This window comes from Parasteatoda tepidariorum, chromosome 1 (genome assembly GCF_043381705.1).
Source record: "Parasteatoda tepidariorum isolate YZ-2023 chromosome 1, CAS_Ptep_4.0, whole genome shotgun sequence".
NCBI lineage: Eukaryota > Metazoa > Arthropoda > Arachnida > Araneae > Theridiidae > Parasteatoda > Parasteatoda tepidariorum.
In genome coordinates, this window is record NC_092204.1 from 33486062 (window position 1) to 33509986 (window position 23925).

The 23925-nt window shown below is 27.3% G+C and overlaps 2 protein-coding genes across 7 annotated transcripts in view; one reads left to right on the forward strand and one right to left on the reverse strand.

Annotated features, from left to right (window-relative positions):
* Positions 1 to 926: 926 nt before the first annotated feature.
* On the forward strand, positions 927 to 18931 carry LOC107442667 (bifunctional purine biosynthesis protein ATIC). 2 transcript variants are annotated; one of them, XM_043057765.2, is made up of 17 exons: positions 927 to 1480; positions 3413 to 3539; positions 4154 to 4230; positions 6051 to 6117; positions 6772 to 6860; positions 6935 to 7013; positions 7107 to 7194; positions 8456 to 8846; positions 10156 to 10241; positions 10323 to 10412; positions 10493 to 10621; positions 11669 to 11761; positions 12212 to 12285; positions 15124 to 15232; positions 16299 to 16358; positions 16441 to 16536; positions 18595 to 18931. In XM_043057765.2, exons 1-17 carry the CDS (start codon positions 1459 to 1461, stop codon positions 18712 to 18714), a joined length of 1797 nt encoding a protein of 598 aa, XP_042913699.1. In that variant the 5' UTR covers positions 927 to 1458; the 3' UTR covers positions 18715 to 18931. The 2 variants fall into 2 exon arrangements, with proteins under 2 accessions (XP_042913699.1, XP_071034619.1); XM_071178518.1 differs by having other exon boundaries at positions 1380 to 2215; positions 2960 to 3539.
* Positions 18932 to 19740: 809 nt separating this feature from the next.
* Positions 19741 to 23925, reverse strand: part of LOC107442665 (uncharacterized) — a 40820-nt gene continuing 36635 nt past the window's right edge. For all 5 annotated transcript variants that reach the window (XM_016056289.3, XM_016056288.4, XM_071178527.1 and 2 more), the window contains one exon: positions 19741 to 22760. In XM_016056289.3, coding sequence (XP_015911775.2) covers positions 21174 to 22760 — 1587 coding nt within the window. In that variant the 3' untranslated portion in view covers positions 19741 to 21173. The remainder of the gene's footprint in view (positions 22761 to 23925) is intronic.

A 23925-nucleotide genomic window follows, 5' to 3' on the forward strand; every position in this document is an offset into this window, starting at 1 on the left:
GTCTCATAGACAGCCACATGAATTTCACGTGAAAGACACGTAATCCACATGAAAGACATGTAACGAACCTGCTCTTTGTATATCATTCATATGAGCTCTGTAATTTAGTATTTCTCATTTTTATGCCCGAAATAAACGTAAGAGTGTAAAAATCAAATTAAAAACCATTAATTTTTTTTATTTTTAATCTTACATCTCTTGAGGATGGATAGTTGACTAAATGTAAAAAATAACAAGCTTTCTAAAACCGGAAGAAATTTAGAAATTTACGCGTTATTTTACCATTCATAAGAGTTTTCTGTAATTTACAAATTCTAATTGGTTGTGAGCGTAAAATAAATTTAAGAAAATTAATATCAATATATAAATAAAGTGTAATGTTTGCTATGTTTTGAGTGTTATTCCTTATTTGGCTATATTGGGTTGATCGAAAATTGCTCTGAAGTCGAAGACATTTAGAAAATGATTGACTCTTGGTAAAGCAATATCAGCAGGTCATTCTTCTTATAGGGCTAAAAATACCACAAAGGAGTAAGATTTATTGTCCTAATTTCTAAGATTTGTTTTGTATAAATATTTTTGTCATATATTTTTGTAAACAACTTGAGAGTTCGTTGTGAAATCTACATACTGCATTACAGTCAAGAATGCTATACTCTATAAGAAACCCTCCACAAATGCCTTTTTTCAATATAATTTTTGGACTCTGTCTTGCTGTGATGCCTATTAGATGCATGTACGATTTTTTTATTGATCCTTTCTTGAGTTTTCCACGAAAATGTGCAAGACGCGTTTGTTTCTCTACTTTTGAACATAAGTGTAGATAATTCTACAACCATGCGTATGTAAATAAGTGTTAGAACTAGGCAACTCTTTAAAGTGACGACACACCTAGAAAAACAAGTCTAAAAATTTCAGCATGAAAAGAGGTTTTGAGTAGAAAAAGCAGGGTCTTGAAAAAACATTATTAAACATTACGACCTCTCGCAGCGGCTTCCATAAGACTGAAGAAAAAGTGTATTTTGTACAAGTTAGGTGGCAGCACCATAGTCATCATGCAATTTTGGATTATAAGAATGAATTTTCATACTCGTTAATGGCAACATCAATTTAGTGGCGCTTTTATTTGTTTTCTTTTTAAGCGCAATTTGTTTAAAACGTCATCCTTGGATTCTTAGGTTTTCTTTGTAATTTTGCAATTTTAAAGTAGCTGAGTGATAACGTAACAGATTAAATTTGTCTCTTCTTCAAAGGTCAGATAACGTATGATATTGAAACACTCTGGTTTGATAGCAAGCACTCGAAACTTTACCTTTATCGCTTTATCAATTGCCTCAGAAATTTCTTATCATTCGCCTGGCCTCTTATCTTACAGCTTTAAATCTATTTCTAAAGTTTTCTTTCCTTAGTTTTACGTTTTCAAGGAAGGTATTTTTGATATAATTGTTCCCTGGTATCATGGCTTCCTCTAATCATATTGGTAATTTATTTTTTACTACTTTCTTTAGTAAATGAAACTAGGATATATAAATTTATAATTAAAAAAATAATTTTATACCACCTATTAAATCTTATGCTAATAGGAATCATCCTTGGCACGATATTTAATTACAAATATTGCTTAATTAGTACTTGATATTGGTAATAATACTGACTCTACTTGATGTTGGTAATAATACTCTTTAATTTTATTTACAAATATAAATTTAAGCAATATTTTGTAATTGATCAGGTATTTTAAGTCTCTTCAGACAATATAACTATTTAGTGATGTTATAACAACTAAATACTACTTTCATAATTGGCCCTAATGTAATTTTATACACTTATAATTGCTGCACAATTTTAATAAATCAATTGGATCTTGTTTCGATCCTACAATTAGAAATTGTTTAATTATGGTACTTTTTCATATTTTAATTGGAGATATTAGGAGAATAGAAAAGTGAAGGATCTCTTGTATCTTAAAAAGGACAACTTCAATTTTAGAAGACATTTAGCTTTGTAAAAATAAATAAGAGCATTATTGAATTAGAGATTTATGTTATATGTTTTGTATTTTTAAATTAAGTATTTAACAATACAGTTTTACCAATAGAAACATTTATATATTTGAAAGAAATTTTTAATTATGAAAATTATTTAACTAAACTCTATCTAACAATAACTTTGCATAATTAAAGCACTAGTGCATTCAAAGATAGCTGCTATAACAGTGTTTTCACTATGGCGCGAGAATCTCGCTTATTTTTTTCTTTTCTCGCATTAAAAAATGATTACCGCTAGAAATTCGCGCATTCTATAAACCAATTTCAAAATTCGAGAATTTCTCGCATTTTGAAAAAAATTTCTCATTGCGCCATTTAAAATAAAATCCGTTTCACTATTTTTCCTGGATCTTTCATTATTTTCAACATCTGCCCCATTATCTAGCTTCCCTGTTTACCAGTATTGTTCAGAATCTTTAAGAACTACAGAACACCATCCCTCCGAACCTCTTTCAGAACACATTTCTCTGCAACCACGTGTTTACTGTAGGTAAGGTTTCTTCATGTAAGACGTTCAAATTTTTTTGCGCATTAATGCAAGATGGACAAATACCTTGTAAAGGCAATATCATCTACTCCGAAACGGACAAATGAAAATAAAACAAATGTGGGTAGAAACGATCAAAAAGAAACAGATACGCATTTGAGTTACCTAAGGAGAATAGCTGATGAAAAAGTAGATAGAGAACATTTTCCATATGATGATGCAGCAAAAATATTCAATGCTTTAAAAATTAGAAGATATTAAAAATGTATTATAATTAAAGAAATAATTTTTTTTCATGTCTCTTTGTGTTTTTGTTTTTTAATTTTTAGAAATCTCACTTAACTTTTTGAAATCTCACCCTTTTTTTGAGAAAGGGTGAGAAATTCTCACCCATTTTTTTTCTGCGATGAAAACACTGTATAAGGTAATTTTTAATTATTACTATGTAGTTATGTTGAGGAAAATTGTAAACAGTAATAGTTATTAGCAGTTTTTTCTATAATTTAAACCTGAGATTGTTTCTCAAAATACTAATTCATAGTTTCTATTATGGTTCTGTTTTATTTCACTTAACTGTTTTTTAGAATTTAAAGTTTCTAAATTAGTATTTATAAAGACACTCTTTTCTTTGAGCTTAGGCAAAGACAATGTATTTATCTCTGTTTAAGCTCAGAATAAGTTGGCAACTCTTAAAGAGAACAATATTTTCATTTGTCTTTTTATAGTTTTTTTTTCATTTTATGCGGAGAATGTTTTATCTATAATGAAATATTAGTAGATATAAATATTGATCTTTATATTGTATAAATTTTTTACCATTTATTTGGGCTGTAATAAAACTTTCCTATTTATATATATTTTTTGCAATTTCATCTAGCAATTCTTAGTGTCTCAGATAAATCTGGACTTCTCCCATTTGCTAAAACTTTAGCATCAGTTGGATTTCATCTTGTTGCATCTGGAGGGACAGCAAAGGCTTTAAGAGATGCAGGTTTAAAAATTAGGTTTGTAATAGTAGTTTCCTATTGTAATTTCATTTTAAAATAAAGAGTAGTTTTAATTGGCTATTGTAGTATGATCTTCAGACATGTAGAATTTTGTGAAAAATGAAATTAAATGGTTTGCTCTTGTAAAATGCTTGCACGCTTTCCATTGCACGGAGCATGAAACTCCTTCATAAACCTGCAATTTGCAGAATTCTGCAAATTTTTATTGTTGCTATATATTGTCACTCTTTGCTTACAGAAGTAAAAATTAAATACTTAAAAAATATTAATTTCCAACCTGATTTTAATTTTCATATTTTATACTTTGTAGTAACATGTGATAAAATGCAGGTAGATGATTTGTTTAAACTTTCTTCAGGAAATCTAAATTAAATACACAAGGATTATTGTAATAGGTAATATGTTGTATAGTTAAAAGATGCAGTATGTAAAAATATTTTTTTGTCTTTTCTATAGCTTGTTATTTTACTTAATTTTTTTATTTGGAGTAGCTTTGTTGTCTTTCTTTAATATTTATGGCTAAACTTTTGAATCAAAATTATTTAATTATTACATTTTCATTTTATGATTGGTACCAAAAAATAGTTTAAAATGTTGTCCAATTGTTGCAGGGATGTCTCAGAATTAACTGGAGCTCCTGAAATGTTGGGAGGACGAGTTAAAACTTTGCACCCGGCTGTACATGGTGGTAAGTTTCCTTAAAAAAAAATGCTGTTAGTCATTTCTGTACTTTGTGGTTAATCATTTCTATAGTTAGAATAAAACAATTATCTAAATAATTTTTTACTTAATCTTTGAATTTTTTTTATGTGGTAAGATGCAATATTCTTAGCTTAAAATTATCATATGACAGTCATATTGAGATATGACAGTATTTTAACAATCTAAAAATTATGGTTTCAATCATTAAGTTAAAATAGCAGTCAAAGGTTTGAGCCCATGTCATTCACTATATCTTTTAGAGTATTTACACCAATAGTAGATGAATTCACACATTTGGGAAATTTGATTTCCTACAAAAAATTATTTTTAATTCTTATTAATTTTAATAATGATTGAAATATAAGCTTCATGAAGTCATTTAACTAATTGTGATTTGTTTATTACATGAAATGTTTTAAATGAATATTATTTAATATAATTTTAAACAACAAAAGATTTAATGATTAGTGAAAGGAAAATTTAAGAAGTTGATTATTTTTAAAAAAAGTTGAAGAAATAATAAACTGATTTCATCCAAATTTTCAGTTTTTCATCACAAATTCTGTTCCAGATGTCAAAATTTATCAACCTTCCATTTTAAAAATTTTCATTAGTTTAATGAAAAACAAATAATTATTTATTATAACTTTTGTTGCTGTAGTTATCTTTCAATAAACATTTATTTGCATGTAACTAAATTGAGAAACGTAATTCACAAGCAGTAAAAATAACATGGAATTTTGACTTTTGGAACCACATTTTACTACTACTCTTCCCATTCAGATAATTTTAGGATCAACTGCAATTTGTTTCAAAAAGTTTATCTACAAAAGATGCACTTATTGGCGATCGAAATGGGCTGCAGGTGGCGTAGAGCAGAACTCTTTTCCTATGGCAACACTTCACATGCTTTCCCCATTAGCGTGTGGAAAGTCATAGAGGAAGGAAGCACGTTAGTTTCTCTCTTGATTTTCATATAGATTAAAATCTTTTAACTTGAAAAACTAAATGAAACTGAAAACTACATTAAACATAGTTCTAAAGAAAAGTATCGTGGAAATTTTAAAAAATCTTTTTATTAAATAAAAAGGAAAAATATTAAGAAAAGGGAAAATATCGTAGTACATTCCTATACAACTGAAAAGAGGAGGAGAGGGAAGGGAGAAGGGCTAAAGGCATGAAACCGGTCTCTCCCCAGATGGCGTATTCGAGTGTTGCGATCGCGAATAGTAATATTTCAAGCAACATTTATTTTAATGCTTATATAATGCAATATTTAATTTTTTTTAATGTTTATATGCTTGTTTTTTCTTCAAAGTTTGTTCTTCAAATAATAAAAATAAATGTAATGCATAACAATCCAATTCAAAAGTTGTTTAAGGAATTATTTTTTTTTAAAATTTGGTTTGTGTGTAGGCAAAAGACAAACTTTTACAACTAAAAAAACTATTTAAACATAGCAAGGTTATTTCTATTCTCTTAATGTTAATCCCTTTATTTAAAAAAAAAAATTGTTAGAAAGATTTTTTTTCTTCTTGGAATTAGAAAACTTTTTAGTTTTGTTATTCTTTCATGTCTCAAAAAGTTTAATTTTTCAAGAATAGTTTTTAATACTCATTGTATAATTCACTGTATTTTCATATTTTTGGGTGATTTTCTTTAATGCTTTTTATCGTTATTATAGGGTTTAGTTTAATAATGAAGCCAATATTAAAATTCAATTGTCATTCAGTCTTTTAAACATAATTAACAATATCTTATTTGAAATTTTTTTTGTGCTCTATCAAACCGTTTTCTTATTTTCAGGCATATTATCTACAAAGTCAGATAGTGATATTGCTGATATGAAGAACCGGGGTTACGACTTTGTCAGGTGAGAAAGTTGATTATGTATGTTATCTTATCTTTTTTTTTTGGGAAAAAGATAGAAAAACCTAAAGCTGTTCCTGAATATATCTATTTCATTTATATCATAAAATATTATAATATAGTTTTTGCAATAATGAGTAAAAATGCAATATTTCTTTTCATCTAAACATGTNCATGTTTTAAAAAAAAAAAAAAAAGACATTAATAGATTAGAATATAATTTATTCATTATTTTTCAATGTTGTAACTGAGTCAAAGCTTTGACTTTTTCAGTCTATCACTTTCAAAATGTCGACATGTCTGTGAACACCAAATTTAACATAGTTGAATATATATGTAATTAATTATTATTTTCTTTTTATAATTAAAGAAAAATTACAGGGTGAGATTTATATATTGTGTCAATTGAATAGATTTTTTGTTACTCTAAGTAAATTAATATTAGTGACATTTTTTAAAATAATATAAATACTACTGTTAACATAATGAGAGATTTTAAAATTAGTCTATTTTAATAAAAAAATTTACTATATATTTTTCATCTAACTTCATATTTTGTCATTGGTGTTCCTTTTCATATTTGTTATTTCTTTTATTTCTAAGTTTAGTGAAAGGGAAATGATGTATAACTGTTATGAATTTTTACATTTCTTTGCAGTGTTGTTGTTTGCAATTTGTACCCATTTGTTGCCACTGTTTCAAAGCCAAATGTGACAGTAGCTGATGCAGTTGAAAATATTGATATAGGTAATACAATTAATATTTTATATCAAAAGTCAAGAAACTGTTAGCTATTTCCAATAAGTTATATATATTTATAGGTGGAGTGACACTTTTAAGAGCTGCTGCAAAAAATCATGATCGTGTTGTCATTGTTTGTGACCCCACAGATTACACCGTGTAAGTTCATTTAAATGTTTATATGTATATATATATATATATATATATATTGATGTCATATATTTATTTATGTATTTTTATATATTTCATTAGAATTGGAGATATTTTGGAGAAAAAAAAGACTCTTGATGCTATTTTAAATGAAGATTCCCTACCACTCAGAAGACGTTTAGCTTTGAAAGTAATAAAAAGTTTAATTTTGTGCATAAATATTGTTTAAGATGTTATTGTCTATTGATTAAACTAGTAACAATATAAAATTACTTAAAAATAGTTTAAAAAATAATGTAAAAATAAAATAAAATTGTGTGTTTAAAAATAAAAAAAAATTGTGTGTAAACACACAATTTTATTTTTACATTATTCTTTAAACTATTTTTAAGTAATTTTATATTGTCACTAGTTTAATTTTATTTTAATTTAATTTTATTTTTACATTATTTTTTAAACTATTTTTAAGTAATTTTATATTGTTACTAGTTTATATAATTTGAATTTGGTTTTAGCTGCCTTGTGCACTGTTCCAATTTGAATTAATGTAGTAATGGTTATTTATTATTCATACCTCCTGTTTAATTATTTTAACTTAAGAATTTGAATTTATGTTTCGATTGTCTATTGATTTTAATTTGTTATCTTCATAATCTAATATGATAATCTATTATGATCATATAAGATGCATAATCTAATATGTATGTGTGCTTAAACTTTCTTTAAACATAGTTTGGTTATTACATTCAGTATACTTCCTATTATCCAAGCAATTTGGTGTTATGACAACCTTAAATGAGCAAATTCCATGAAAAATTCAAAAATGTCAGTTTTTTATGCTTTATCACGTAGAAACTGTTTTATTTGCAATTGTCGGTTTTTGAACTATTTGTTATTGACAAAAAAGTATCTATCATGGCAGTGAATATGAAAGAAAAAAAAAGTTGAGGCAAGGTAGAATTTCATTCAAATAAAGAAATTATGGAACAAAATCATTTTCAGAAAATTATTCTAAATCTTTTTACCAAAATGCCCTGTAAACTGTTTCCCCATCTAATAACATAGGAAAACCAGTTTTCGCCATGCTTAAAGAATGAAAGTCAAAATGTGACTCTATGTGCGAGATTAATATTTGTAGCTGTATTCCGTACATGTAATATTTAATGAGATATTCTCTTAGATTAAGATGACACATGTAATCTAGTGTAAACTGTATTAATTTTATTTAAGTCTATATGTGTATAAACTTTTATGGTTTATATATTTATAATATGAATTAATTTGATTAATATAAGTTCTTTTCGTTATATACAGTGTTATAATATATCATTTGGTTAATTATAAGTTATGATTAGGTTAATATTAGTTTCATATCTGATATGGTTTTACATGAGTAATTTTTAATTTAGTTAATAGCTTAAATGATCGATGCTGACATTTTGCTTTTGCAGGCTTTCAATCATACTGCAGAGTATGATACTGCTATTTCCAGTTACTTCAGGGGTGAATTTAGCCAGGGAGTGTCTCAATTATCGCTTAGATATGGCATGAATCCCCACCAGAAGCCAGCTCAAATCTTTACAACAGGCGACAAACTTCCCTTTAAAGTTTTAAATGGATCTCCTGGATTCATCAATTTATGTGATGCTTTAAATGCATGGCAATTGGTATCTGAATTGAGAAAAAGTTTAGATTTACCTGCTGCAGCTTCATTTAAACACGTCAGTCCCGCAGGTGCTGCTGTTGCTGTACCTCTTACTTCCGAGGAAGCCAAAGTTTGCATGGTAGATGATTTATATGAAATATTAACTCCAGTATCAACTGCTTATGCCAGGGCAAGAGGTAATTTTTCTTTTTAAGAAGTTAAAATCCCTTTTTTGTTTTTAGTTTTATAAAAATTTTTTTTATCTATGTGTCTCTTTAATTTGTGAACCTCTCTCATTTAACTTTCTTTACTATTATCTATAATTTTTAAAACATTGTTAGTTTCTTGCAAATTTTTAATAATTGTTAAACTTTTAATAACTAATAATTGTAAATTTTTAAGTAACTTCTCAAATAAAAAAGAAAATTTTTTCTTTGTTAACTTAAGATAATCTATCAAAGTATTTCTGGTTATCAACTATTTATATGAGTATGAAATTGCTAGCAGTTAATACTTCTTTTTTAAACGAAATATCATCTAATGCTGTTATGTGAAGAAAATTACTATGAAGGAGTAATAGAATTTAAATATCTAGGATCACTAGTTACAGAAACTAATGAGATTAAGCTGGAAATCAGAGCAAAGATGGATGCAGGCATTATTACTCTTTACAAAAATAGTTGATCTAGCTGTGTAGGCATTAAACTTAAAAGTCTTAAGTATAATGTGATAATTTAACAAATTGTGCTATAGGGATCTGAGACATGGTCTTTAACAAGAGCAATTCTGATCTTTAAAGAATATAGAGAAAGAATATTTTATGGAAGATTTTAGGCACAATTTGTGAGGACCAAGACAAATAAAGAAATTTATGGTAAATATAAGGAACCAGATACTGTAAAAATTATAAGAATAAAAAAAATTCTAATGGTTTTGACATATTTTAAGATTGGACTGGGAAGTGTTAAAGAAAAGCTGGATCTAAAACCAGGTAGCCGAAAACCAAGATATATAAGTAAATTTTTTCCCCCCAATGCCCACCTGGGGAATGACTTACGTTATACGGACATCTGAAGGGCAGATTTGTTGTCCACTCTTTCAGGGGCACCATATTTGGTGTGCCAATGTTGCTCACACAGTAAGGACAGATAGTACAGAGAAGGAAAGAACATCCATGCCTTGCCTGGGATTCGAACCCAGAACCTTTCTGATGCAAGGGCAGTTCCCTAACCCATACACAGGACGGTCGGCATAGCTAAGTAAATAAAAGGAGCAAATAGAAGAAGACTTGAAATGACTTAAAATTATCAACAACCAAATTATAATGTTTAAGAAATATAACTGCAAGAAAACAAATTACCAACTGCATCTAACAGACAATAATCATACAAAATGATATGGTGATAATTATGGGGAAAATTTACAGTCATAAATATTAATTAGATTTAAAATTTCCTTATTATTAAAGTTTATATTCATTATCTGTATTTTTCCTAAACTTTATAGGTGCTGATAGAATGTCGTCTTTTGGAGATTTTGTAGCACTTTCAGATAAGTGTGATGTTGTAACAGCAAGAATAATTTCTAGAGAGGTTATTATCTCCTTATACTTCTTTTTTTTTTATTCATCATTATTTTTGTTGCTCAACAAGATTGTTTTTATATTTGATTAGGTTTCAGATGGTATTATTGCACCTAGTTATGAGCCTCAAGCTTTGGAAATTCTAAAGAAAAAGAAAAATGGAGGCTATTGTGTTTTAGAGGTACTATAATGTAACTAGATGTAAGTAGAGTATTTTAAACAAATATCTGCATTTTAATAAAACTCTAAATCTTATTTCAGATGGATCCTTCTTACATTCCATCTGATCTTGAAAGTCGAACATTGTTTGGCTTGGCACTTTCCCAAAAAAGGAATGATGCTGTCATAGATAAAACTGTGTTTTCCAATATTATTTCCAAAAATAAAACAGTAAGTCTCAATTTTGTTTATATTAATTTCTACTAAGATGAAAAGGTAATTTACTTTTCATTATCGAAGCTTTATGAATAAAAGCATTTGAACCGAATACATAGTTAATAACATTTTAATTATTATTATTATTTTTTTTATAACGGCAGGCACTGAACTTTTTGTTCTTCGCCATAGAAGATGCCGGAATTGTTACTCATTTAGCGTTACCCAGTGGGTACCTGTGAACCAAAGTCACGGAGGCGAGCAACGTTACCCACGCCATACAGCCACAAACCCGTTCATAGGGTGGGCCACATTCACACAACAGAAGACAACACGGAGAGAGAAACACCCATGCTCAGAGCGGGATCGAACCCGCGGCCGTTGGCTCCGCAGTCAGACACGCTAGCCACTCGGCTACCTGGCCGGCACATTTTAATTATGAAGCCCTTATAGTTTGTGAATTTTTTTTTACTCATTTAGTTTTACATCCTCCTTTCGAAACTGAACTAAAAGTGCTCCTTCCCCCAAAAAAACTATTTTCTCGGAATATTTTTATTTCTAGGCTGTGACTGAACGAAGCTCGTTAAATTTTTTTTGGTCATATTTATGGGCAGTGCTCTCTTAGTTGTGGTGCTTTTGAACTAGACTATGTGACTGAATATTTTCCGATATTAATACTGTTTTGGTTAAGAGTAAAACTCACTATTTTTTTAAAGCAAAACATTTTGTTAGCAGTTTCTAGATTTGTTTAATAGGGATCTAATACTTCTAACGATTACGAAGCCATTGGCGAATGTTTATATTGGGTTCTTGCCATGGCTGTTTCAAGCAGCTTATCTGAGAGACTTTTCCAGATAATCATCTTGTATGTAGCCATCCTCTCGTTTCCTTCTGACTTATGAATAATTGTTTTTACAAGCCTTATGACTAAAGGTAGATAGAGTAATTTATTAGTTTTGTAAAGCAAATAAAAATGTTACTTTTTATCTAAAATTTAATTTTATCCATATTTCCACTTTAGAATGCTTTGAATAATTACTAAAGTTAATTTGTTTTGTTTAGATTCCATCTAATGGTGTTACAGATTTAATTGTTGCTACTTTAGCTGTGAAATATACACAATCTAACTCTGTTTGTTATGCTAAAAATGGACAAGTAAGTGTAATGATTCTTTTTAAGTCTGTTATAAAATATTGAATTACATTAATATCAAAGTAATATTAACTATTTCGAAAATATGAATAGTTTGTGTGGCACCACGTAACCTTTAAGATTGCTATGATAATGAATCTGATTTTTCACTAATTGGCTACTTCTACTGCCACACTACCTCTGTAGTGACATTCCTCTATTTAAAAAAATTTAGATCAGTGTTTTTTAGATTATTGAAATATTTTAGTTATTTTTCAAGGTTATTCTTTATAGTTCTTTTCTCTCTTTATATTTTCTTTGAATAATTTTCTAAAATTGTCATATCATATATTTAAAATAATTTAGCATATTTTTTATAAGCAAATAACATATTTTTGTTTTTAATGAAATTAAGATTTAAGTTTTATGCCTTATATTCCATTTGTAAAATTCTATTTTTTTTTAATATTAAAGGTTATTGGTACTGGAGCTGGTCAACAGTCTAGAATTCACTGTACTAGGTTAGCTGGTGACAAAGCCAATCTCTGGTGAGAAAAATGTACAATAGAAACTATTTATTGTGGGTTTTAGTGCAAAAAGTTACCAAGTCAGTTATTGGCAAGAATGAGATAACGTAGTTAAATTATTCAAACGGAAGAAGACAGCCCAAATCAATATGCAGCTTTAGACAATAAACTTTTTCCTAAAAAAAAAGTGACTGGTTTATACGACCAAGACAGTTTTGCTAATTATGTCATTTACAAACCTTGGTAATTTTTAGCCATATGTGTGTCTCCATAAATTCATTTGTGTAATGTTGAATATATTACTGTTAAAAATGAAATTTGCTTTAGATTAGTATTTTTTTTTTCTTTTTAAAAATTAGTTTTTAATTAAGATGGTTGTATATTTCAGATCTGTTTTATTCTGTAAGATACGATGAATTGTTATTTTAATTAAAATCAAAGAAAACTTTATCAAATATTTAATTTAATTTATTTAGTCAAATATNCCCGCGGGCCGCAGGTTGTGCACCCCTACTTTATAAGAAAAAAAGAAAAACCTGGAAATTTTAAGATTTTTATCTGGAAAACCTGCAAAAATCAGGGAAATTTGAAATCTGATTTGAGTGGCCACCCTGATATGCATCATTGAAGTTTTTTCTACCATAAAAACAAATATCCGTAGTAATTTTTATTATCTTCTACTTTACTTTATTCTTAGTTGCCCTTGAAAACATTCCATCTTTTTGTCTGTCTTTATATTCTTCACCCCTCTTTTTTTTTTCTTCATCAGATATAGCTTTTATCGCCGTTCCATTTTCATCCTCTTGACTATTTTATAACCGGTGTTGAACATCCAACCCAATTTTTAGTGCACAACTATCAAAGTTCAACTCTATAGTCTTGTAATTTTGAACCTATTCTAGAAAACTCCTAGATCAAACATTGGGACAAACTAGCAGCCTTTGTGGAGGATTTTTTGAGGGAACTAACCCACATTTGCATTAAATGGAGAGGAAAACCTTCCGCTTATTGTCTGACAGTAAGGGGATTCTAACCCATGATCTGTCTACTACTGAGAATATTTTATGTCAGCACTGTCGTTGGTGCAAGCCGGAAGCAGATATTGTATCAATCAGTCAATGCTGGGATTTGAACCTTAGTCACTTTATTGGGAGGCGAGTGTTCTATTCCATGAGTCACTGCTGCTCCCTCAATAAGGAAGAGTCCTATTGATTGTAATAAATATTTTACTCTGAAAATTTGGCACAGCATAGCCACATCTGATATTTTCTTAGAACGATACATAGTAAATATTCAACTTCAATTGCAAAACTTCAGGCTGTCAAACCTTTGTGTTGCATCCCTTTGTGATACATAGTAAATATTCAACTTTAAATGCAAAACTTCAGGTTGTCAATCCTTTGTGTTGTAATTCATGTTTGTGAAATAAAAAAAAATCTTTATTGCAAAATCTTTTCAGGTTTAGAAATATATCTTCCAAGTTTTAATTAACCTGTAAGATTTTGAGATGATTCCTATAAAATTATTTTTTGTGAAGGCAATTTTGTGATACTGTGTGTTGATGATAGTGTAGCTCACAAAAAAGGTTATTATTAAAAAAAAAAAATACATAATGAATAATAACCCCAAAGCAGCTTGTAGTTATTGCTGTGTTTGTAAAAGTTACTAGTTTTATTCAAGGATTGTTAACAATCATGTTAAAAGGATGAATAATTGTCATCTTTATTAGTAAAATTTCATAAAATCAATTTGCATTTAAAAATTCTATATAAAAAAAATTTCAAGCTTATTTTGATTTACTATTTTAGCCTGATTTATTTGTTATTTCTAATTAAAATATCTCAGCTTATTAAAATAAAATAGTTTGAACCTTTCATTAAACTGTTTTATAAATTTTATTGCCTTTTTATTTTGAAAAATTAATGTAAAGAAACGAAAACTCATTTATAATNAATATATCTTCCAAGTTTTAATTAACCTGTAAGATTTTGAGATGATTCCTATAAAATTATTTTTTGTGAAGGCAATTTTGTGATACTGTGTGTTGATGATAGTGTAGCTCATTTATAATAAAATTGAAACCATAAAATTTTGAATTATAAATGATAAAAAATTGAATTTAAGCTTACTAATATTTATTTTATTTACATGGAGAAAAAAAAAGCATGTATTCTTACCCAGGTGTATTTTTACAATCTTAGACACCTAAAAAAATCATTGTTAGCATTCAATATTTTAGTAAAATGTTACATGTTTTTTTTTTTTTAAAAAAAAGAAAGATCATTACTTTTGGAGGTAAAGAAAAGATTTAATGTCTGCAAAAATAAGATATTATGAATAGCGTACTAGTTTCCTTTCCATAACATGTTGGCTTTTAAAAATAGACCCTTGCTCCCACATGCCTTGTTTTTTCAACAAAAAAGTTTTTGACTTTTTTTGCTCTTATTCAAAACACATAAAATATTTTTTGTTGAAAAAAAATTACATTGTCCTTTTCATTTTTTTTTTATTAATTCACATTTTTTACCCCTAATATTAGTGAATAATTTTCCGTACAAAATGTAGAAAAAAAAATTAGTTATCTTTTTTTAAGTGCAATAGGTTATTTTTGAGAACGTTTTTAAAATATAAGATAATAAATAAAAATAGGATGCAAATTACATTTGAAAGCATATTAACTACACTTATTTATTTCTTCAGGAATAACTACGACAGAAATGTAGCTAAATGCTATGTGTTTATTCACCTTTTTGAGTCAGTTTGGTCATTTAAAAAGAACTCTTTTTCATTTTTGGAAATAAGTTTTAACCTTTATTTCATATTTTTATTGGTGAATTGTATTTTTTATATTTTTGATAGGTGGCTTCGTCATCACCCTAAGGTTCTTGGCATGGAATTTAAAAAAGGAGTAAAGAGGGCAGAGATTTCTAATATTATTGATGTTTTTGTTGGTGGCACTTTTGGAAAAGTAAATCTGAGAAATTATTTGCTATTTAATTCAAAGATTTTTTATTTTCCCTTTGAAAATATATTTTTTGATCTTATATTATTATTTTACTTCTATTGTTTTCCAATTATTCTAATTTTACAAGGCACTCTTTTTTTTAAAGCACTCTATATTTTTACTGATTATTAAATTTTAATTTGGTATAGACTTTGGTTCTTGTCTTGTAAAAACCACTATTATATATATTTTTTTAAGCTAAGAAAACAATCTTCAGAATTGTATAGTAGAGCGCCGATTGTCCGAACGTCCAATTATCCAAACTATGTCTGAATTTTTTTTTCCTCTGGAGTTTAGAATACTTTTTAACTTATCAACAATTTTTCTAAATTTCTGAACCAGTAGATCTTCCGGATGATAAGATGCCAGGTTATGCAGCAGAAGAGATAGAAGACTGGTGTCGAGACACTGAAAACGTTCCAGGATTTCAAATTTTAAATGATGATGAAATTGTTGCCGAAATTTTGCATGAAATTCGGAACTCCACAGAGGAGGAGGAAGAAGTAGGTGATCAAGTTTAAGATAGTGAACCTTTTCATATAGAAGAATACAATGCATTAGATATTGCAATAAATTGGCTAGAACGTCAAAATGATGTTGATCCAGTTCAATTGATTTATTTAAAAAGAATAAGGGATATGGCTGCTCAAAAAAGAGCATCTTCTTTGAAACAAAAGTCTTTGCTGGATTTCTTTTGCAATAGAAAATAAAGAAAATGTGGTTAAAACCAGTAATTGACAAAAAAAAAATCATAAAAAAGCTGAAATATGATAAAAAAATTCAAAATGGAAAAAAAGTTTTTAAAAAAATAAATAAAAAAATTTACAAAAAAACCCCTTTTAAACAGAGTTATTTTAGATAGTACTGCTATTCCTAAACCTGGAAAAAGTGTGAAGGGAAGTAAGATAATGCCTAAGAATTTCCTTTCCCTATTTTAGTGTTGCTTATTTTGTTTTTTTGTGAATTTTAACAAGAGACTATATTTTCAATTGTTAATATTTTACTCTCTTAATAAACCATTTCATTTTAGGATATGCCCTTAGAGATCTATCAAAATTCCCTCGTTAATCCTCCAACACCTCTAACACAGGTAAGTAGCTGAGCACTGGCTTTGAATGTATGTGTATTTCTTTAAATGAGTATTCATGTTATGTTAAAAAAATATTTTATAGTCAGAAAAAGAGGAATGGATTAAACAGTTGAAAGGTGTTTCCCTCAGCTCAGATGCTTTCTTTCCCTTCCGTGATAATATTGATCGTGCACAACAAGTAAGCATTTACAATTTTGGGTTAAAACCTGTTTCTATATTTTATGTTTAAGATTTTGATTACATTGAATTAAATTTAGTTAAGATTAAAAATCACTAAACAGCCCAGGTGTTCATTAGCAGTGCAGTAACAAGTAAGCATTTACAATTTTGGGTTAAAACCTGTTTCTATATTTTATGTTTAAGATTTTGATTACATTGAATTAAATTTAGTTAAGATTAAAAATCACTAAACAGCCCAGGTGTTCATTAGCAGTGCAGTAACAAGTAAGCATTTACAATTTTGGGTTAAAACCTGTTTCTATATTTTATGTTTAAGATTTTGATTACATTGAATTAAATTTAGTTAAGATTAAAAATCACTAAACAGCCCAGGTGTTCATTAGCAGTGCAGTAAAAATGTCATATTTAGAAAAGCTTTATCTGGATAATTTAATGGCAATTCACTCATGAAAATTTTAGCTTTTCTCATTAATTTTTATTCAAATTGATAGTGTGATGCTATATATACTAATCTGCCATTTTTAGCAAGGAGGCAGTGCCTCCTTATTTAGAACAGTAGTATTATAAGGAAAATGTTAATAAAATCATAAATTTTTTAGCAATTTTAACAAAAGAAAATAAAAAGCAATTGTAAAGCCAGAGAGAGGAAAAAGATAAGACAGCAATTTTCAAATTAGTTTTATGGTTATTTTTTAATATTGATCATTAGTGTTAAAAGTATGGCAAAATGATTTTACAACAGTTAAAGGGTTTTTCTTATCAATTAGATCTTTATAATGCATTGAATATTTTTAAAAAGTATCTTTTTTAATAATTTACCTAATTTAATGATTAAATTTAAATGATCCTTAAAAGCAACTAAGAGGAAAAACCCAAAATATTTTTTCAACACCTGAAGTTTTTGTTTTTTCAGACAAGTTATTAAATCGTCAGGAAATAAAATTTAAAATATTTTGTTTAGTATTACAGTTGTAAATAATATGAGAATTTGTGATAACATTCGTAGGTTTTATAAAGAAAAATAATCCTCTTTAGAATGTTTGTCATTCGTTAAAATAAAATAAATAAATAATTGATTACAAATACATACTCCATAAGTTCTAAAAATTAAATTTTTGAAATTTGTATGAGTAAGCAATTTTTTAAGGTTACACAATTTTGCTGTCAGATACTATAGTAGATTTAATCAACATATGTTAGTGAACAACTGTTTTCGGTTTTATGCATATTTGGTTTTATGCATTATATATTCGGTTTTATCAAAATTAACTGATGAACACCTGAAATACTTAATATATTTTGCATCTTCAAAAACTATATACTTTGACTCAGTAGGAAAGAAAAATTCAAAGGTCATATAAGACTGCTCCGTAATTATTAGGAATCAAATATTTCAAATTTTTTAAATATTTTTGAAATTTTATTTTATAATATGTGTTTTATATCTACTACAACATGAAAACATTCATAATCTGATTGAATCTTCAAAAATGTTGAATTTCTGTTTTATACTATTTTCTTAATCTCAGTTACTCAGAACAACATTAAAAAAAGGTGCTATTTTGTGAAAAATCCATATACCGTTTTTCACCTGCAACTCCTATAGATTATTAATTAAACAATTGAAAATTAAATAGTAAAATAACTTTTTTGTAAAGAAAAATACTTTAATTCATATCTTACCCAGAAATATAAAAATTCTCATAATTTAAGTATCCTTATTACATGAAGAGATTAATTTTAGGCAGTCTGTAATTATTATCTATTTTTTCCGGAAAGACTAAGTAATTTAAATTTTATATCAAAATTTTTTAAAAAAGAAGTTGCTAGTGAATTTGTAATTTTTTTTCTTTCAAATCTGCTTATTCAACAATTTTTAAAAAAAAATATTTTTGAATAAAAAGTTTTAATATTGTATTCATGGTACTTGGTATAATTATTGTGCCTCATCAAAAAGATACTTTAAATTGATTTGTTTATTTTCAATAAATGATAATTTTTAAAATGAAATGTATGGTATTTTAATGTAAATTGCTATGTGTTAATGCTATTTCAGAGTGGTGTTGCATATGTTGTCAGTCCAGGTGGTTCTACCAATGATGAAGCTGTATCTTCTGCTTGTGATGATTATAATATGGTGCTAATTCATAGCAATTTACGCTTGTTCCATCATTAATCTCTATCAGCTATACCATAATCTTATCAGCATCCCTAAATAAAAATTGGACTTCGCATTTGACACAATTATAGAAATCAAAATATTTTTTTGGAATTTAACTCCTTATTACAGTTTTCTCATATTTACTTGAAAAATTAATATTGTTCAATATTTTTGATATTTTCCAATTATCTTGTTATTTTTTTAAAAAAGTGAATAAAATATTGTTATACTATTGTGTGCGCTTAGTTTATAACAAAGTTACAGATTAATTTTTTTTCCATCCAATTCAACATATTTAAAATAAGATCATATTGGTAAGATTTGTTTTAAAAAAAATCAGATGATTCATTAATTTTATATATAAAAAAAGATGCTACCAGTAAATGAGCACAACAAAATACCATACCCAAATCAGTACATTGCATTCAGTTTTGATTAAATCCTGTTCTTAATGTTTTAAATTTATTTTATATAATTTTTTTTAATTCCAATATTTTAAAATGCTCTTATTATTCTGTACATGTATGTGTACTTTAAAAAGAAAATAATGAACCAATGTTCTAGAAAACCCAGAGTTAATTGGTACCAAAGAATAATGAGTGAAGTATATATATTTTTTTACAGTTGATATCTCTAATTTTATTATCTCTGATAAGTTATAAAAAAATTTAGTTGGAGACTTACTTTTTTCACTCAGTACTTTAAAATGCTTTTGAAATAATGCAAGCACTAAATCATTTAAAATACATAAAACAGCATTTTTACATAAGTAATCACATTATTTTATAAATTTTAAAACTTAAGATAAAAAAATACTTCATTTTAGAGTGAGTTTTAGGTATTGCGTCAGAGTTGATATCCAAGGGAAGAAAGGTTAATATAAGTTCATTTCTGAAAATGCACTACACAAACAAACATAGCCTTGATCATTGTAGTAAATCATAAAATTTAACCAAGATTTTGATGTTGCATGCAATGAGGAAATAATATCAAGGTGGATGAAATAAAAGCAATAACAGTTCAAATAATATGTAAGGAGTGCATTTATATTAATATTTTATTTAAAGCTTTTAGTATACATCACTGAACATTCATTATCACAACAAAATTAAATATATTTGCAATATCAATCAGACAAATTTTTTTTAATAAAAATTTCATATTTAATAGAGGTAATATCACAAGGCAGTCTGTATAAAAACGTTAACATCATTTAGTGTATAAAATAAGATTACTGCCATTTTTTTTAAAAATGGATCAAGACTAAATTATAAAAATGTTCCACTATCTTAAAATATTTATTTTTTTGTAACTACGTAAATTTATCAGACTAAAACAATTTTAAAAAGAAAAAAAAACAGCAAAAAAAATTCTCAGTAATATTTTAGTATATAATAAATGATGTAAGTAATATTTAAGAACACAAAACATCACACAGCTCTTAAAATAACAAAAAATATATTTTCTACTAAAGTTAACATTTTATTGCATTTATAAATTCGTAATAATTTGTAAATTAAAATGGAAGCAATGTACAAATTTTTTATCTATGTTAAAGTAACAATAAGTTACTTTTAAAAAACAAAAATTCCTAATTAAGGGCACACATGTTTTTCAAATCTAATGAAATTCAAAATTGATAACTGCTAATTAACACAATATTTTCATTTATTTTTAAATGTATTCCTTTGAATAAGTGGTGCATGAAAATATCTAGAATAAAAATCAATACTTTTTCTTCATGAATTACCTATACAGCTACAACAATCCAAATCTGATGATTGAGCAATTGAAGTAGAGCAACTCATTATATCATTCTTCTAATAGTAATATGTTGTTTAAAAATTATACATGAAATTGTGTGTCTCTATTTATTATAGATAATCTTAACTAAAAAAATGTGTATGAAATTAAAAAATCATCGATAGATTAAGTTATTAGTTAATTCAACATATAATAACTTGAATACAGAGCTTAAAATAGCTATGTTGTTACAAATTTGATTAAGAATATAATAATATTCAATACTTGAGAAAAGATTTTAAAAGTTTTCTGAGCTTTTTGGATGAACCTAAGAATAATAACTGAAACAAATACTTTAGCAAATTGAAAGAAAAAGAAAGTTTCAAATTTTATAACAAAAAAAAAAATTAAGTAGACTCAATCAATTAGTATAAGATTGTGCAGGTTGTCCGGGATGGCTCTAAATAGGTTGGAGGTACTCCAAACTACTCAACCTTTTCGTATTCTTGTTCAGCAAAGATTTTGCTGATATTAAGAAATAAATACAATGGGCATAACATTACAATTGTCATATACTGTTTCTCAATTTAAAAAATTTCAATACTAATTAAGTAGCTTAGAAATTTGTTCAAAAAATAACATTTAAATAAATAAAATCATATAATGTTTAAACTATGAACATTTTGATAAATTGATTTAAAGCACATTACAAAGATACTGAGTATAAATGGTTATGTACTGTTAAAGGGGGGTTTATTTCTGTAAACTAATTCATAGAAATCATCCAAAACTGCAATATCTTTCAACTTTTCAATAGAATATCGACTACCTCGAACAGTTAGTCTTAAGTAATAATCATTTTGTCTACCTTGGTAGTTTCTAAATTCAATCTCTTTCAGCCTAGTGTACTTAATCAAGTAATTCCTTACTTCATTTTCTTCTTTCAGCAACTTTTTAGTAAATTCATAATTGTATGGAATACTTTTATCATTCAAAGACAAAGTAATTACTTCAATGATGTTATCCTGAGCTTTGTAAAAAACTGTTTCCGCATACTCTCCGGCTTCATTAGGAATACCTAAATACTGTGGATTATATGTACAAGCTATTTTGATTAAAGTTATCCACGCAAGTAAACCCACCTCTTGCATGGCAGGAGAACATCTGGTAGGATGTGCACCAATCTTAGCAATTTCAAGTATTGTCCGAATGATGTAATAACAAGGAGAAATTGCTTTCTTTATATCATTTTCCTTTTTTAACTTCTCAATGTATTTCCAATCACAACAAGTCGCTATCTTAGAGGTTAATTTGTCAAATTGGACACCAAAAATTTTTTCAATTTCTTTAAAATTGTAATCAGAAAAATGCTCCCTTTGTGATTTAATCCATTTAGTGAGAACTTTATAAGCTAAGTCTAACATATCAAGCCTGTTTTCATAGATTACTTCGGAATCTGTTTCAGGTGTTAATTCTACTGGCATGTGTTTTGCAATACTTTTGTCTATAACATTTTCAAGAATTGTTTTTGGGTTGATCATTGTCGGATCTTTCTTATTTTTATTCTTGAGATCAACAAGTACATCAGTAACTGCCCATGGAAGTCCAAAATATGAAGAACCTTCGGTTTTGGATTTACCATAGCTTATCATATACCAGGCGCTAGCTTTTTGATGCATTGCATCAGTAAACACCCCATTCTGAGGTTTACCACCAAACTCGTTAAAGAATTTAAATTGAAAGTCTCGAAAAATGAACTGAATTTCATACTCTAGAAGTGCCATCAAATTCATCATATCATGTCTATTGTCATAATGTTTTGGTGGGTTAATAAAAGCGCCAGCCAGTAACTGCCCCTCATTTTCAAAACCATAGTTTCTTAAGAACATTTTAATTTTGTTAGAGTACTGTTTCAGCATTCGTTCAGCTGATTTCTTGTATTTTTTATCCCAATCTTTATGCTGCAATTCTGAATCCAAGATGTAATCAATTTCATTTCTTTCTGTATCTAACCCTAGCTCAAGTTTTTTGCAGCTTCGAAATAAATGTCCAAGAGCTTTTGTAGACAAATAAGTCAGCTGTTCATTCCATTTTTCCATAAAATCAGGGTACTTAAATGCTCTATCCCTACCTATCTTTATACTTTGACCAGATTTAGCAAAATCTAAAGATATTGAATACTTTTTGGCAAGACGAATGCATTTGTCTGAAAATATGCCATTATTTATATTATCTGCATGGACTAAGTGAGCATTGGCGATTCTACCAACATCATCATTGAAAATAAAATTTCCAAAATGATCTAATTCATCTTTGGGCTGAAATAAAATGAAATTTGTATTAAAATTCCATGAAAAAAGTGAAGAGTTACAAAGTACATAGATGCAGGAGAGCGTCATTTATTTGAGGTGATAAGAATTGAACATACTTTACACCAATTAAACATCATCAGAGCTCATACCTTTAACAATTATGTACTGTAGAATTCCTAATATCAAATAATCGTGAGACATGGGGATTGTCAGAAAATTTAAATTGTAGGTTAATCAGATGTTGATTCATTAGATACTTTTTCTAAGTGTGCAAACATAAAGTGAAATAGATACCCATTAACATAAAAGGAATTGGTACAAACAGAGTTGGCATTTTGTCCTGAAGAAACCTATTTCATCCACAACTCTGGGAGACACTGGACAAAATAGAAGAAATTAAAAATGACCAATGCAATTCTTAAACAATTAATAATTAATATAACACCTTAAAATAATAATAAATACATTAGCTATGTTTGAATAAATTAAATTTAATATAGAACTAAAAAGTTATTCAAAACTCCTTAAAAAACAACTTATTTTCCTATTTATTTTTATAGTTTTAGAGAGAATGTTAAAATCCATAAATTTTAATATGCTTGAGAGTTGTTTTGAGTATTTATACTTAAGACAGTTTGATTATACTTCTATGGTCCGAATAGCAATGGAGATTATGTTGCAGGATTTCTATATGGCGAGTACAAAAAACTGCAGCAAATATTTACACATAAATCATTGGACTTAANTTTTTTTAAAAATTATAATCAGACAAGTCAATTTTGTCATTTTTTCGATACTTTGAGAATTGAGAAGGATTTTTTTCCATTTTTCGCTGTTTTTATTATAATCCAGCATTTCATCAGAAAGTCTCATACTATTAATTTATTATCACTCTTTCCCTGTACTGTAATATAAATAACCAGTAACATAGAAAGTGTGATTTTCAGTATTAAAATGTTGTTTCAGGAACTAAGAAAAATTTGTTTTTTCAGTTTTTGTTTTTTAGGTATTTTTATTATGACTCAGCATTTTATTTTTAAAATAAAGTTACTAACAAAATTTATTTTATAGCAAGTTTTTTTCTTCTAAAATCATGGCAATGAGAAAAATTTAAATTGAGATTTTCGGCTTAAGATTTTCATTTAAAAAATTAAAAACGTTTTCTATCTTT